Source organism: Otolemur garnettii, unplaced genomic scaffold (genome assembly GCF_000181295.1).
Source record: "Otolemur garnettii isolate 467f Iridium unplaced genomic scaffold, OtoGar3 scaffold00007, whole genome shotgun sequence".
Classification (NCBI taxonomy): domain Eukaryota; kingdom Metazoa; phylum Chordata; class Mammalia; order Primates; family Galagidae; genus Otolemur; species Otolemur garnettii.
Window position 1 is genome coordinate 3,695,954 of NW_003852402.1, and position 16,142 is coordinate 3,712,095.

The following is a 16,142-nucleotide window of genomic DNA, read 5'->3' on the forward strand; positions in this document are numbered from 1 at the left end:
AGGAGACTCGCTTGAGCCCAGGAGTTGGAGGTTGCTGTGAGCTGTGATGCCACAGCACTCTACCCAGGGGGACAGCTTGAAGCTCTGTCTTAAAAAAAAAAAAAAAAAAGAGAGAGCCGGCGCAGACCATGCCACACAAAGTGTACGTGTGTATGCACATGTCAATGCACGCATGTACATACCTGATGTCATCTTCCTGAAAAAAATCATTGACTCTGGATGGTAAAAAAATATGTGCACTGTTTTTCCTTATCTAAATTTTCTAACTATTCTAATACAAGCATACATTACTTAAGTAGTATTTTGAAAAGATTTTAGAAAAGAATTCTCCTAGAGGACTTGGTTAAGTTAAAAAACAATCTGAAAAAAATAAAAAAAAAATAAAAAGAAAATCTGCCTTGTCTCTCTCACCTAGCACCAGGGAATCTGCCTCCTTACCTCATCATCTGTGTGCTGCTCAGAGGTCAGCTTGAGCACAGTCTTGCACTGATCCACAAAAGTGCTCGCAATCAACTCAGCGTGGCGCAGAAACGCAGGAATGTCATCCTTGGTCAGTGGCTCGTCACTCACTATCTTGGCTATTATAACATCTAACAATGTTACCCTGTAAAACAGAAGGTTACTACATGAATGCCTAGTACTTAAACTGTACATGCTAAAAATACTTATGAAGACAACTTTAAGGGAATATTTTTATTTTAACTTTCTTACCTTGTTTATAATACCCAGCTAGAAAAAAAACATTTTATGAATAAAAGTCAATCTTCATCAATTACCTATTCTTTAAAATGTTGGTCTCTTTGATATGACTCAGCTACAGAAACAAGAATTATCTAACGTACCTTTTATAGCCATTGCTTTTAGCATTACAAAACTTCCAGAAACACTATCAGTTTAAGTTTTACGAATACGAATACGAATACATCGACATCTATGATAACAATAGCAAAATGAAGCCAGCTGACATTATTCACTATTTACTACTGTACTAAGCATCTTACACACAGTATTTCATTCAATCCTCACAAAAACTCCATGAGCCGGTACTGTCATTCATCAGCCTCACACTGAAACAGGTAAATAAGGCTCAGTGAGGTTCACGTCCCACAGCCACCGAGCATCGAGCCCAGGACTCACTCTCTGCCCCTGATCCAGGTGCTTTAACCACTCATTTTACTATCTGTCTTGTGAAGCTTGGCTTTTTTCTTTAATTGTTTAGTTTATAAAAGCACAAATCTGAAAGCCAAGCCTATGCCCATTTTTTACATCAAAGTTTTATCAAATAAATGTTTCTATTTGACAATCTCCTTTTCCTAAGGAGAAATGAATCGCAAAGGGCAATCAATGTCTCCAGGGTAAATCAAATAGGACGTGTGCTGAGTCACACTTTAATTAGGGATTGTATGCACCATTCTCATTAATTTCTATGCCAGAAAGGAGATGAATCTCTAAAATGCTTATTAGCAAATAGGAGAAAATACACTTAAGTTAGGGTTGGGCTTGCAACCTGCAGAAGACTGAGACTGGATCCACACCTCTCACCATTAACTAAGACAGACTCTCACTGGATTAAAGATTTAAACTTAAGACATGAAACCATAGAAATACTGGAAGAAAGTGCAGGGAAAACACTTGAACAAATCGGCCTAGGTGAATACTTCATGAAGAGGACCCCCCAGGCAATGGAAGCAACACCAAAAATACACTACTAGGACCTGATCAAACTAAAAAGCTTCTGCACAGCCAAGAACATAGTAAGTAAAGCAAGCAGACAGCCCTCAGAATGGGAGAAGATATTTGAAGGTTATGTCTCCAACAAAGGTTTAATAACCAGAATCCACAGAGAACTCAAACGTATTAGCAAGAAAAGAACAAGTGATCCCATCTCAGGGTGGGCAAGGGACTTGAAGAGAAACTTCTCTGAAGAAGGCAGGAGCACGGCCTACAGACACAAGAAAAAATGCTCATCATCCTTAATCATCAGAGAAATGCAAATCAAAACTACTTTGAGATATCATCTAACTCCATTAAGATTAGCCCATATCATAAAATCCCAAAACCAGACATGTTGGCGTGGATGTGGAGAAAAGGGAACACTTCTGCACTGCTGGTGGGAATGCAAACTAATATGTTCCTTTTGGAAAGATGTTTGGAGAACACTTAGGGATCTAAAAATAGACCTGCCATTCAATCCTACAATTCCTCTAACTAGGTATATATCCAGAAGACCAAAAATCACATTATAACGAAGATATTTGTACCAGAATGTTTACGGCAGCCCAATTCATAATTGCTAAGTCATGGAAGAAGCCCAAGTGCCCATCGACCCACGAATGGATTAATAAATTGTGGTATGTGTACACCATGGAATATTACACAGCCTTAAAGAAAGATGGAGACTTTACCTCTTTCATGTTTACATGGATAGAGCTGGAACATATTCTTCTTAGCAAAGTATCTCAAAAATGGAAGAAAAAGTATCCAATGTACTTAGCCCTACTATGAAACCAATTTATAGTTTTCATATGAAAGCTATATCCCAATTACAACCCAAGAATATGGGGAAGGGGGAGAGAGAGGGGAGGGGAGAGGGGAGGATGGGTGGAGGGAGGGTAATCGGTGGGACCACACCTACCGTGCATTTTACAAGGGTACATCTGAAATTTACTAAATGTAGAATATAACTGTCTTAACACAATAATTAAGAAAATGCTGTGAAGGCTATGTTAACCAGTTTGATGAAAATATTTCAAATTATATATAAAACCAGCACATTAGACCCCATGATTGCATTAATGTACATGGCTATGATTTAATAAAAAAAAAAAGAAAGAAAGAAAGAAAGAAAAGAAAAAAAATTAGGCCTGGGGCATTTCATGCCAAAACAAACAAAAAAACTCATGAGTTGTTTACTGCTTCAAGTAGGAAATAAAACTTTACCAAGTGCTTCCTGTATTGTGGCCAAATGATAGGAAACATCATCAGTCTGGAAAAACCATCTACAAAGTACCAACCTTGACAATTTTCAAAACTCCTAAAACTCAGATTTCTTACAACAATTATGAATCCAAACTAAAACAAATAATTCCCTCAGTAGAGCACAGTATTCATATATAATCTTTAAAAATGAATGAAATGCTCTCAGGCCAGAAAGCCAGGCCTTCCACTTAGCCAGAGCAGGAGGACTCTCTAGGAATGTTAGGAAAGAGGCCACCTGCTCCCTCTGGTCCAAATGTCTGTTCTAAAAATACTCCCCTTTAATTGGACTAGAAGGTGGTAGTTACTGCTAGGAGTGAGAAGCCATGCCCCTGGTTTCAGGGGATTCAGCACCTATTGGCCATCACTGAAATAGATAATAAAATCAGACGAAATAATTTTCTCAGGCTTACAGGTGTCCACAGATAGTAGTGTAGAGAAATGAGAAAGAAAACAGATCGGTTAAAACAGGAGAAAAGGGGTGGCACATACGGCTCAAAGGAGTAAGGTGCTGGTCCCATATGCTGGAGGTGGCAGATTCAAACCAAGCCCCGGCCAAAAAAAAAAAAAAAAAACAACAGGAGAAAAGGATCAAACAACAGGTGTGGTCTTAAATAAGAGGCGGTCATGGGAAGGCAGGACAGGAAGAACCCAGGGGTCCAAGCAGACCAATGAAGTGAGTCTGCAAGTGCTAACAGGAAGGGAAAAGCAGATTCCACCTTCTTTATACCCTTCCAGACTGGCCCAGCAGATGGACCCCTGCTATATGCTTTGTTATATGCTTATAAGAGCGGTAAAGAAATAGGTACTGAGTGAGTTTAAAGGGAAGGAGGAAAAAAATCAGTAATAGAATTTAAAAAATAGAGACAGAGTCTCACTCTGTGTCCTAGGCATGATCACAGCTCACTACAATCTCCAGCTTTCAAGTTCAAGTGATCCTCCTGCATCAGCCTCCAGAGTAGCTGGCACTTAGAGGCATGTGCCACTGTGCTTGGCCAATTTTTCTAGTGTTCACAGAGACAGCATCATGAATTCCTGGATTCAAGCATTCCTCCCATCTCAGCCTCCCAAAGTGCAGAGATTACAGCAACAGATCTTTAAAGCATTCAATAACCACCTGCCAAACAAATCTTCTAATGGTTCCCTCTGGTGAAGAGCAGATCTGAAAGCTCTCCAGTCTGGCATGGGCTAACTCTGTGACTCCCTCTATCTCTCGCCACCACCAAAAAACAGCATAATAATTCAAATGGGAAACTCTTGTTCAAAATCACTCATTTTAATTATGTATTACATTTGCCGTGCCCACTTCTTTGCCAGAAAATATATGGTATGTTTTGAAATACACTGCATAGTCAGGGAAACTGGGATATAATGCAGAATGTCTTATTTCCCCCAGTTGAGGTGGGGGGGGGACCACCACACTAAATAATTTCTTGAAAACGTAACAGAATGCAAGTAATCTAACAAACGCTCTTCACTGGCTGCTTTACTCAGATGTGAAAGACACAAAAACAAGAAAGATCCGTCTAGTGGGGCTGAGACCAGCGGTCTAGGAAAATTACACGCCAGTGTGAGAGTCTTGCTTCTCCTGACCAGAAACCATCACCAGTGGCTGCCTCAGGCTCCCCAGACACACCCCTCAATTCAGAGCCATGCTTCCACTAGCATTAAATACAGTACTTACACACTCTGCCTCCAAATTATGATTCCGGGTTAATGTGTTTATTAAAAAACTTAATGTACATATGAAGAATTTTAGGGAAAAAGTCTATAACAAAAGGTTATAGTTTAAAGTTATGCCTAAACTGATGAGTGCTACAGTTTTAAAAGCCCTACTTGGACCATCCTGACATGGTTTGTGACAGCAATAGGAGATGGGGCAAGAGAAAGGGAAGAGTGAGTTTATGAGCACTCCAGAACAGGAAGCAGAATACTTTGTAATTCTAGGAAAAAAAACACTTGTAACTTAAATTCAATGACTGATATCTCCAACAAACTTTGAATTTGCGTGTTAATTAGTTCACATACATAATATGTTGTACGGCATGCCACAAAAGCCAACAATTTTATTCACCCTGGACAGAAGCAATATAAGATAGCTGCTGTGGCACAAATCCTGTTAGTCCCTAATATAGGAAGTCAGTGTGTTGCGGGGAAAGGTCATTATTTTGACATCAGACAGAGTTCAAATACCAGCTCAGCAACTCTGTAACCCAAAGCAAATCCATAACCTATAATGCTTCAGACTCCCAATTTAGAAAACGCCAAGAATAATACCTATTTCACAGAGCGTTCATAAGCATTAAGTGGCAATGGCTATGCTATCTTCTATGTGATAACATAGAAGGTGTTATGTTATGATAACATAACAGTGATGTTGCCCAGAGGAGAGAGTAACAGTCATCAGAGCAGTAGTAACAGCAGTTACAGCATGGAGCCGGAGACAGCAATAGCTCACACTTACTGCCAGGCAGAAAGAGCTTTCATACAGTTCAATTAATTATCACAACGTCATGGGGCAGCTATTTTATTATCCCTATTCTACAGATGAAACAGAGTTCCAGAAAGGTAACTTGTCCAAAGTAGTGAGTGGCACACTTAGCATCGTAACCACTATGCTATACATACAGATTATAAACCTCAAAACCATGCAAGCTGTCTACCAAAAGCAGTTAGTTCAATTTGTTAATATTCATTCCAATTCACCAGGAAGGGGGACCAGAAAAGTATATAAATATAGGCTCTCATGTTTACTGAATCATACAATAGGAATTAATTTTGAGTCTGTATCCAAAATTTCCTCACCAAGTAATCTGTCCAATTAGGCTACCAGTCCCTGAGTGAAGGAGTCAACCAATTTTGACAATTAAAAGAACTGGCTGAGCACAGAAGCTCACATCTGTAATCCCAGGACTTGGGAAGGCTGAGAGGTAGGAGGATAGCTTGAGGCCAAGAATTTGAGAACAGCAGGAGCAACAAAGACAGACTCCATTTCTACAATTTTTTTTTTTAGTCAAGCATGGTGGCCGCACCTGTAGTCTCAGTTGCTTGGGAGGCTGAGGCAAGAGGATCACCTGAGCCCAGAGGTTGGAGGCTACAGTGATCTATGATCATACCATCTCACTTCAGCCTGAGCAACATATCAAAACCCTATCTAGCAAAACCCTTTCTCTAAAAAAAAAAGAACTAGCACAAGGCAAACAACTCTAGAATTCACATAGCACCTTCATCTGCGTGTGCTAATGCATGGTTATCCCTGCCCCTGCTAAGGGCAGGGACTGTTGTCCTACCCTTCACTGTTATGCCGCAGGAGATCACAGGTAAGTTCCTTATGAATACAGCATTTGTTTTATGACTGATCCTCACATATTTTTAAATCAAATAGCCCTTAACCCGGTAATTTTCAACCAGTGTGCCACTGGTGTGCCATAAAAGGGTCTTGGGTATGCCATGAAAATTTTTAAAGATCATTAATTAAAGTGTTTTTTAAAGAAGTTTAAAGCACAGTATATTCTTTTCTTAGCTTTTTCTTTAATCAACATAATTTAAGTATGTTGTGGAAATTTAACTATAGGTTCAAGTATGCCATGAGATTCAAAAAGGCTGAAAAACACTGCCCTCACCCAATCAGATGTTTAATCCAGTAAGCTGGAGCCACACCAGGGCAACTGTATGTTTTTTAAATTCCTCGGGTGATTCTGATATGTGTTCTCAATTGAGAAACACTACAGTGTGTCAGCAAGGTTCTCTAGTGGAGCCCCCCCACCTGAACCACAGAACACAACAAATGTTTTCAGGGACTTACTGTCTTCCTACAGGTTCTCCCAAGAATTCTAGATTCACAGAAAAGAAGTTTATTTACTACACATCCTTGTTAAGAAAAACTAATCCTTTCAATCTTATTGATCTGCCAAAGCAAAACTCTAAACCTAGAATATATTTATTAGTGCCCACGTGGAGTCAAAAGGGACCCCTAAGAGTGTCTACTTCACCCCAGAATTGAGTGCTTCGGCAAGAGCCCCAGCCTGCTCCACCCACCCCCTCCCCACATCTCAGCACTAAACTCAAAAGAAACTTTATTCAACTGCCGAGGTTAGTCACCAAAGAGCTCAGAGATCCGAGGTCATCCCTCTGCTCAGGATTTTAACTCCCACACAGCTCTGTGGGCACTGAGGGACCCTACCCAGTGAGTCCACTCCAGTTTGACAAATTTCACCAGCTGGTAGTTTATATTTTGCTTCTTTGTTTTTGTCTCTTTTACCACTAGAACATACGCTCCAGTAGCGCAACAATTATTGTCTGACATATTGAATCAGCACTCAATAAATATTTATTGAATGGACCAAAAACCTTTTGGTATTAGAACAAAACCCAACCCTGACCTGCTCAGGGCTCTCTCCCACTGCTCTCTTCTGAGTATCTTTTATGACAAACCAAATGGAATTCTTGATGGTCCCCCAAACATATCCAAAGATTCTTCATCTGTATATGTTTGCATCATTTTTTTTTTTTTTTTGAGACAGAGTCTCACTATGTCGCCCTCGATAGAATGCTATGGCATCACAGCTCACAGCAACCTCCAACTCTTGGGCTTAAGCGATTCTCACACCTCAGGCTCCCGAGTAGCTGGGACCACAAGCACCCGTCACAACACCTGGCTATTTTTTGGTTGCAGTTGTCATTGTTTGGCAGGCCTGGACTGGATTCAAACCCATCAGCTCTGGTGCATGTGGCTGGCACCTTAGCCACTTTGCACTGGCGCCATCAATATCCCTTTCTTAAATACTGCCGTGTTGGTCAACTTTGATGTTCTCGGCATTTAGCACATCACAGAAACTCAATGAATGCAAATTCTATTAAAAAGTAGAAGATGAAGCTACAGGAACAAACCATCCAGCAACAGCTGGCTTTAGTTTAATATTCTCAAAGGTTTTTTAATCAATAAAAAAATTTGTATTGCACACCTCCAATATATGTAATTTATAGATAACCTACTATTATCAAACTAGATATTAAATACCAACGAAGTTTAGTTACTTACTGATTTTTTTTTAGACAACAAATAAACAGAGGCAGGTATTCTCACTAGCCTGCCTTACACACCCCACTCTGGAGACTATGATGCTCATGAAAAACTGCAACAGGACGGCTGCTGGCCACACAGAGGAAAAAGAATTAAATAAGAGGTGGCTGAGCACCTCTGCACATCACGGGAAAGTGACTCCACGTCCTGCCCTTGCCCTGACAACTGTTTAGGCACACTTTGGGGGGTGTCAGTGGCGCAGAGATTTACATGTCACTATCTGATACCTTTTCCTCAGGAACACAAATGAAACAAGAAAGCAGAGGCAAGTATGGCCAAGCTGATGGTCATAGTAGAAGTAACAGCTTGGGCTCGGCGCCTGTGGCTCAAGTGGCTAAGGCGCCAGCCACATACACCTAAGGTGGCAGGTTCAAATCCAGCTCAGGCCCGCCAAACAACAGTGATGGCTGCAACCAAAAAAAAAAAAAAAATAGCCAGGCGTTGTGGCGGGCGCCTGTGGTGCCAGCTACTTGGGAGGCAGAGGCAGGAGACTCGCTTGAGCCCAGGAGTTGGAGGTTGCTGTGAGCTATGCCACGGCACTCTACCCAGGGGGACAGCTTGAGGCTCTGTCTCAAAAAAAAAAAAAAAAAAAAAAAAGAAGTAACAGCTTGAAGGTGGTGCCTGTGGCTCAAAAGGGTAGGGCGCTGGTCCCATATGCCAGGGGTGATAGGTTCAAACCCAGCCCCAGCCAAAAAAACTGCAAAAAGAAAAAAAAAAAAAAAGAAGTAGTAGTAATAGCTTGAAAACTGAAAGAATCAAGCTGGGGGAGTCCCACTTCCTGATTTCAAAAATTACTGAAAAGCTCCAGTCATCCTAACAGTGTGGCACTGGCACAAACACAGACATGAGTCAACGGAAAAGAACAGACAGCTCAGACACATGTGGTCAAATACTCCTGACAAGGGTACCAAGACCATTCGACTGAGAAAGGACAGTCTTTCTGACAAATGGTGCTAGGAAAATTAGGAATCCTCAAAAATGAAGCCAAAAAAAATAAGGATTCTTATCCAACACCATATACAAAAAATAACTCAAAATGGACCAAAGATCTAAATGTGAAAACTAAAACAATAAAAATTATAAAAGAAAATAGGACAAAAGCTTCACAGCATTGGATTTGGAAGGATTTGTGTGGTAAGTCATCAAAAGCACAGACCACAAACACACACACACACACAAAGTATACTTCGTGAAAATTTAAAAATTTTGCGCATTAAAAGACAGAATCAACAGAGTTAAAAGAAAACCCACAGAATGGGAGAACATATTTGCAAATCATATATCTGATAAGGCACTGAAATTCAGAATATACAGAAAACTCCTTAAACAGCAGGGACCAGGCTCACTTTGTAACAACCCACTCCCAAGATAATGGAATTAACACATTCATGTTGGCAGCCCTGACCTAATGATTTCTTAAAGGCCTTACCTCTTAACACTTTTACAATGGCAGTTAAATTTCAACAAGAGTTTCAGAAGGAACAAACATTTATACCACGGCAAAGTCCTTTGCCCAGTTTTGCATCAATTTGTTTATTTTAGTGTTGCTGAGTTTCAGGTGGTCTTTGTATATTCTGGAAACTGAATCCAAACAAGGTGAAAAGAGCTGGCTAAGACCACAGAAGGAATCAGGTCTCAGTATTGCTAGGTCATTGTTCTTCCTACTATAACGAATGTGAGCTAAGAGAGAGGCCCCAATTTCCTTTTAGTCTGAATTATTTCCAGAAAACTACAAACCTAACAGTATATCCCAAATCATCATACCAGTGATATGAACAAGCAAGTGTATCTCAAATATACAGCTAGAATTCATAGCTGCATAACTGCTATTTTTAAAATCCAGGCACATGTGTAACATTTTGCTCTTAATATTTTTCTTAATCTGCGTTTACTGAATAATGGTGCCAACCTGGTTTTTGCAGCTTTACGTAAATCACTGCCTGCTGTGGCTAAGTCGTAATGTTAACCAACCAGTTTAAAACCATCACCGACACAGAAGCATGTACTTAGAAACCACAGCGCCTCAGTCACCCGCACAGGGTGCCCTCGACGGAACACTAAGTACTACAACCACACTGGCTTGGGGGTCACCTTTCTTGATTGCTCAGCTTGGCATACATGGCTCGCACCAACTCCGGGCTTTTCAGAAAGTGGTCGGTGATAATCAAGAACCTAAGAAGAAAAGAAGGGGAGTCTGGTTACCAGCAACATATTAAAACGGACATGACTACAGGCATATCGTACATATAAAAACATTTCCTTAAGTGAATTTTTGACTTGTAATCTTAAATGTTTTACAAAGTTCATATACTATTTTTCTCTTTTTTGGAGGGGGAGGGACAAAGTCTCACTTTGTCACCCTTGGAAGAGTGCTGTGGCGTCACAGCTCACAGTAACCTCAAACTCGTGGGTTCAAGCAATTCTCTCGCCTCACCTTCCAGAATAGCTGGGACTATAGGCGCCCACTATGACACCAGGCTATTTTTAGAGACAGTCTCACTCTTGCTCAGCCTGGTCTCAAACTCCTGAGCTCAAGCAATCCACCTGCCTCTGCCTCCCACAGTGTAGGATTATAGACACAAGCTCTTAAAAATAGCTAAAAGAGGGTGGTTAGTGCCTGTGGCTCAAAGGAGTAGGGTGCCAGGCCCATATGACTGAGGTGGCAGGTTCAAACCCAGCCCTTGCCAAAAACAGCAAAAAAAAAAAAAAAAGAGATAGCTAAAGGAACAAAAAACTCAAAATATTTTTCTCCCATTTTACTTATGAAAAACTTGTTAAAATAATTTAATTTTATTCACATTTAAAAAGAGCCTAGTATAGTTTTTATCTAAAGTGCAAAAAGAAGTGGCACCTATAGCTCAGTGGGTAGGGCACCAGCCATGTACACTGAGGCTGGCGGATTTGAATCTGGCCCAGGCCAGCTAAACAATAATGACAAGTGCAACAACAACAACAACAACAAAAACAGCCAGGTGTTGTGGCAGGCATCTGTAGTCCCAGCTACTTGGGAGGCTGAGGCAAGAGAATCTCTTAAGCCCAAGAGTTTGAGGTTGCTGTGAGCTATGACACCACAGCACTCTGCCCAGGGCAATAGCTTGAGACACTGCCTCCAAAAAAAAAAAAAAATGTAAATAAAGAAAGTGAGAAAAGAAAATTCTTCACTATATTTAAACAGCAAAGTGAAATTCAACAAATTTGGGTATAAACAGAAAATATAAAATTATATCAGTCAAAAGCTCAGTGCTATAATTAACCAAAGAAACAGACATGCCATACTTTTATTTAAATATATGCCAACAACACAGTGATGAATACTAGCTTGATTATCCATTTTTTTTATTAACTCATAGCTGTGTACATTAATACTATCATGGGCTACAGGGTGCTGTTTCTACATTCTTGAAGGGTTCTCAAGTTACCAAGAAAACATCCTTGTCATCAAGCAATACACTCATCTAAACTCAGAGATCAACTCAGGGAATCCCTGAGGCAAAGACAACTAAAAAGACTGAATGGTATTATTAATTAATTCTGAATCATATTCACTAGAGGACTTCTGAGGGGAAGTCTTAAGAACTAAAGAACAGGCTCAGCGCCTGTAGCACAGTGGTTACAGTGCCGGTCACGTGCACCGAGGCTGCTGGGTTTAAACCCAGCCCTGGCCAGATAAACAACAATAACAACTGCAGCAGAAAAATAGCCAGGCATTGTGGTGGGCGCCTGTAGTCCCAGCTACTTGGGAGGCTGAGGCAAGAGAATAGCTTGAGCCCAGGAGTTTGAGGTTTCTGTGAGCTGTGATGCTATAACACTCCACTAAGGGTGACAGCTTAAGACTCTATCTCAAAAACAAACAAACAAAAATTCAGCTCTAATAGACAAAATATTAATAGATTAAAGATAAAACCATATGATCATCTCAATAGGCACAGAAAATGCATTTGATAAATTATAGCTTTTCATAGTAAAAACATTCAACAAGTAGATGGCAAAAAACTACTATCTATTTGCACATGACATGGTTCTGTACAGAGAAAGTTCTCAAGAATAACTAAAAAAAGAAACCCATTAAAACCCTAAGTCCAGCAAGAAAGATAGCAGGATATAAGATCAATATACAAAAATCAATTGTACTTCTACAGACCAGAATAAACAACCCAAAAAGAAATTAAGTCCACCCATAAAGCCTTGTGGTGAGGGAAAAAAAAAAGAAAAAAGAAATTAAGAAACAATCCCATTTGCAATAGCATCATAAAGAATAAAATACTTAGAATACATTTAATTAAACACATGTAAAACTAGTACATTAAGAACTATAAAAATCACTGCAGAAATTTTTAAAAGACCTAAATAAGTGGGAAAATGTGCCTTATTCATGGATGGGAAAGCTTAATCCGTTTAAGATAGCAATATTTCTCAAACTGAGCAAAAGAATCATGCAATCCTTATCAAAATTCTAGTTGTTTTTTTTTTTTTAATAATTTGAAAAGTTGATCCAAAAATCAATATGGATACACAAGGGACCTAGAATGGCCCAAAAAAAACTTGAAAAAGAGCAAAGTTAGGAAACTCGTATTTCCTTTAAATTATAGGATTCAAGACAGTGTGATACTGGTATAAGGGAGAACATAAACTAAAAGCAGAGACCTGTGGAACAACAACAAAAGATTAACATCTGATCCTCAGCGTTCAGGGGACTGTTCCTCCACAGTGCCCTAGTGACTGTGCATATATCCACACAGGCCACAGCGTGAACAGCAGCTAAGGTGAGTCTTGGCTAAACAGCTGTGACATTGCTGGAACCCAAGAGGACAGGAGGGCTGAGGCTTCTGAGGCTCTCCTTCGTGTCCTTCTGTAGCCTGAGGGAGGCTGCCCTGACCCTGACTCTGATGAAGAACAGGTGTGAGCGTTCTGCTTCAAGCAGTCAAAACATGGCTCTTCAGCAGCAGGGCACTTCCCAGCTCATACTCCAGTCATCCTGCGCTTGTGCTATAGTGTGTGGGTTCCCTGTCCATACAAGTAACAAACTGTCTAAACCAGGGGTCCTCAAACTTTTTAAACAGGGGGCCAATTCTCTGTCCCTCAGACTGTTGGAAGGCCAGACTGTGGGCCCCAGGACGAGTCGGCTGCTAAGCAGGACAGGCAGAGGCAGCAAAAACACCCAGGGGGGCCCGCATAAATGTCCCAGGCGGGCTACATGTGGCCCGCAGGCTGTAGTTTGAGGACGCCTGGTCTAAATCTAAAAGTCACTTGTTATACCTTGAATCTCTACCAGTCACAGCAGTCAGGCCTCAGCCGTGCTGTGCCTTCCACTCTGTGCACCTGGCATGTAGTCTCAGAAGGAGTGGAGAAAGATGTGGGCTTGAAAAAGTCCTCAAGCAAGTTAACAGCTAAAGAATTCCCAAGTCTGGCAGAAGAGATAAACACAAGGGACCTAGAATCAAGAAGCTGAGGAACCCCAAAAAGGATAAGCCCAAAGAAATCCATGACAAGAAATCATAATTTCTGAAAAGATGAAGAAAAATCTTAAAAGCAACCCAAAGAATGATACATTTTGTACAGGGGAAACAATCTGAATGGCAGCAAACACAGGCCAGTCTTAGCTCTGACAGGCCACCTACCACAGCTACGATGCTGGTTTCCATATACCAAGACTGTCAGAGTCCCTCTTCACCACATTGAAGAATTCTCCTGGTCTTGAAATACCCAACTCAAACCTTCCTTCACCTCTTTTTCAAGTTCTCCAGGTTCTGCTCAAAACCTTTTCCAATCTGTTTTAACTTACTATTTGGTTATCATAATTCAAATTTTAAAGTCATCTGTCAGAATGTCCTTAAACAATCCATTTCTTTTTTTTTTTTTTTTGAGACGGAGCTTCAAGCTATCCCCCTGGGTAAAGTGCCATGGCATCACGCTCACAGCAACCTCCAACTCCTGGGCTCAAGCGAGTCTCCTGCCTCAGCCTCCCAAGTAGCTGGGACCACAGGCGCCCGCCACAAGGCCCGGCCATTTTTTGGTTGCAGCCATCATTGTTGTTTGGCAGGCCTGGGCTGGGGATTTGAACCCGCCACCTTAGGTATATATGGCTGGCGCCTTAGCCGCTTGAGCCACAGGCGCTGAGCCAACAATCCATTTCTTATAAGATACTCACGGCCATTCTGATTCAGGCTGCTTTTGGTGAGCAACTATGACATCAATTGCAATATTGAGGTTTTCTTCCAGTTCTTTCATTCTTTCATGATTAAGAGATGTAAACAAAATCATTGAAGAATAGGCAACAATTTTCTTGTCTGGATGGTTTAGGCAAGACCTTCCAAATAAAAAAAAAACGGGACTACGTTAGCCCAATCCAGCAACATGATAAAATACGATTATAATACATAAACAATAAGCTTATTAGCGAATTCTGTATGTACTGCCTGATACTTTTAAGGATTTGCTGAAGAATCATAACACTTTGTACTTTATTTACTGTCAAAACAGCAAATATAAAATTAGTTACAATAAAAAGTATCTAATATTGATTAGTGAAGGAAGATAAAAATGATTATATCTATAAAGCATTAAGATGTTCATCCTTCTTAGAAAAATCAACAGGCAAAAATGTTGATACCTCAATGACTACAGACACTGAACAGTCACCAGGGACAGAATGTTTATGAACAGACAGAACAGAGTCTGCAGCCATGTGCTTCAATGTAACTCCTAGCTTATCTACTATTATAGTGCCTTAGAAAGGTCAATAATTTATTCATTGTCACTAATGAGTATACACTATAACAGGATTTTTCTTTCATTTAAACTTTACAGTACTCTTCTGAGGGAGGCATTATCCATATACTGCAAAGAATCTACTAACTTCAGTTGCCTCACAGCACAAAGCCAGTACTTGACAAAACTGGAATTCAAATTATTATGTTTGAATGAACTCATATGACCTCTTTCAATATGTTTTTCCTATATAAAAAATGAAACACAGTAACAAGACCTCCTCTGACTGTCTCACAGGGCTGTGGTGAGGATCAAGTGAGATGACACAGAATAAGCAGGTAAAGTGTGCAGACTTCTCCGACCATCCCACGCTTGGGCCTTTCTTTGTTTTTCTACTAAACCCTAGGTTTACCCTAACTGCTAAAAAGAACTTGCCTATTGCTTATTTCCTCCACTAAAGCATGAAATCTTTGGGAATAATGACTACATCTCAATGACCACTGTATTCTAATCTGGCTCAGAACTTGGTAGATATTAGATGCCCAAAACGTTTCACAGAAATAAATTCCCAAAAGTAAGTAACACCAACTTCTGTCACTTGACTCTCATAATTCTTTTCTTGCCCCTAACCTCACTCATCATTAATCGTAAGGATAACAGACGACATACATGAGAGCTGTCCAGAAAGTACCTGACCATTGTTAATACTATTTTTCACATTACATGGCTGGATACTTTCTGAACAGCCTTCATGTAGACCTTTAATTCCAATTATCTGTAGGAATTTGAGATAGAGTCAGTGAGCCAGAAGTGAATTAGAATTCATTTAACCTTAACACCATACTTTACAGATGAGCCCAGAAAACCTACACAACCAGGTAAGGGGGCACAGACTTTAGGAAACATGGTCCTTACGTGAGTCTAGGCTTTGGAGCTAACAGCGGCACTAGGTTTACATTTCAGTTATGCCATTTCCCAGTGATAAGCTTCAATCCCTCATCTGTCCAAATGGGGACAGTACCACTTACCCTGCAGGGCTTTTGTAAGAACAGAGGTGATATACAGAAAATGCCCTGCTCAGGGTAGCTCAGCTGCTGCCTTGCTGCCTATACTGCTGGAACCACCGGAGCCGCCCCATTCACCGGCACTAGATTGGAAGCCAGACCACCTGCTCACAGACAGTGCACTACCTACCTGCCTTATTAGCTGCTCCCCTTCCACCTCCATGCTCAGTTTCTTATGAGTGAATAGAACTGGTTTTTAAAAAGTAGATTACCAAGAAAAGTACTAGCATCCAATCCAAATAAAAGGACTGGATATCCAGTCCACCTCTCTCTTACACAAATAAATGAACTGGTCATCCATGATGAAGGGA

At 40.5% G+C, this 16,142-nt stretch overlaps 1 protein-coding gene across 1 annotated transcript in view; it reads right to left on the reverse strand.

Annotated features, from left to right (window-relative positions):
* The window catches only part of ATXN10 (ataxin 10), a 119,018-nt gene that overhangs the window by 69,004 nt on the left and 33,872 nt on the right, over positions 1 to 16,142 (reverse strand). Inside the window, exons 5-7 of the mRNA XM_003783111.3 lie at positions 14,208 to 14,366; positions 10,151 to 10,231; positions 439 to 604 (exon numbers count right to left, since the gene is read on the reverse strand). Of these exons, the coding sequence (XP_003783159.1) occupies positions 439 to 604; positions 10,151 to 10,231; positions 14,208 to 14,366 (406 nt within the window). The remainder of the gene's footprint in view (positions 1 to 438; positions 605 to 10,150; positions 10,232 to 14,207; positions 14,367 to 16,142) is intronic.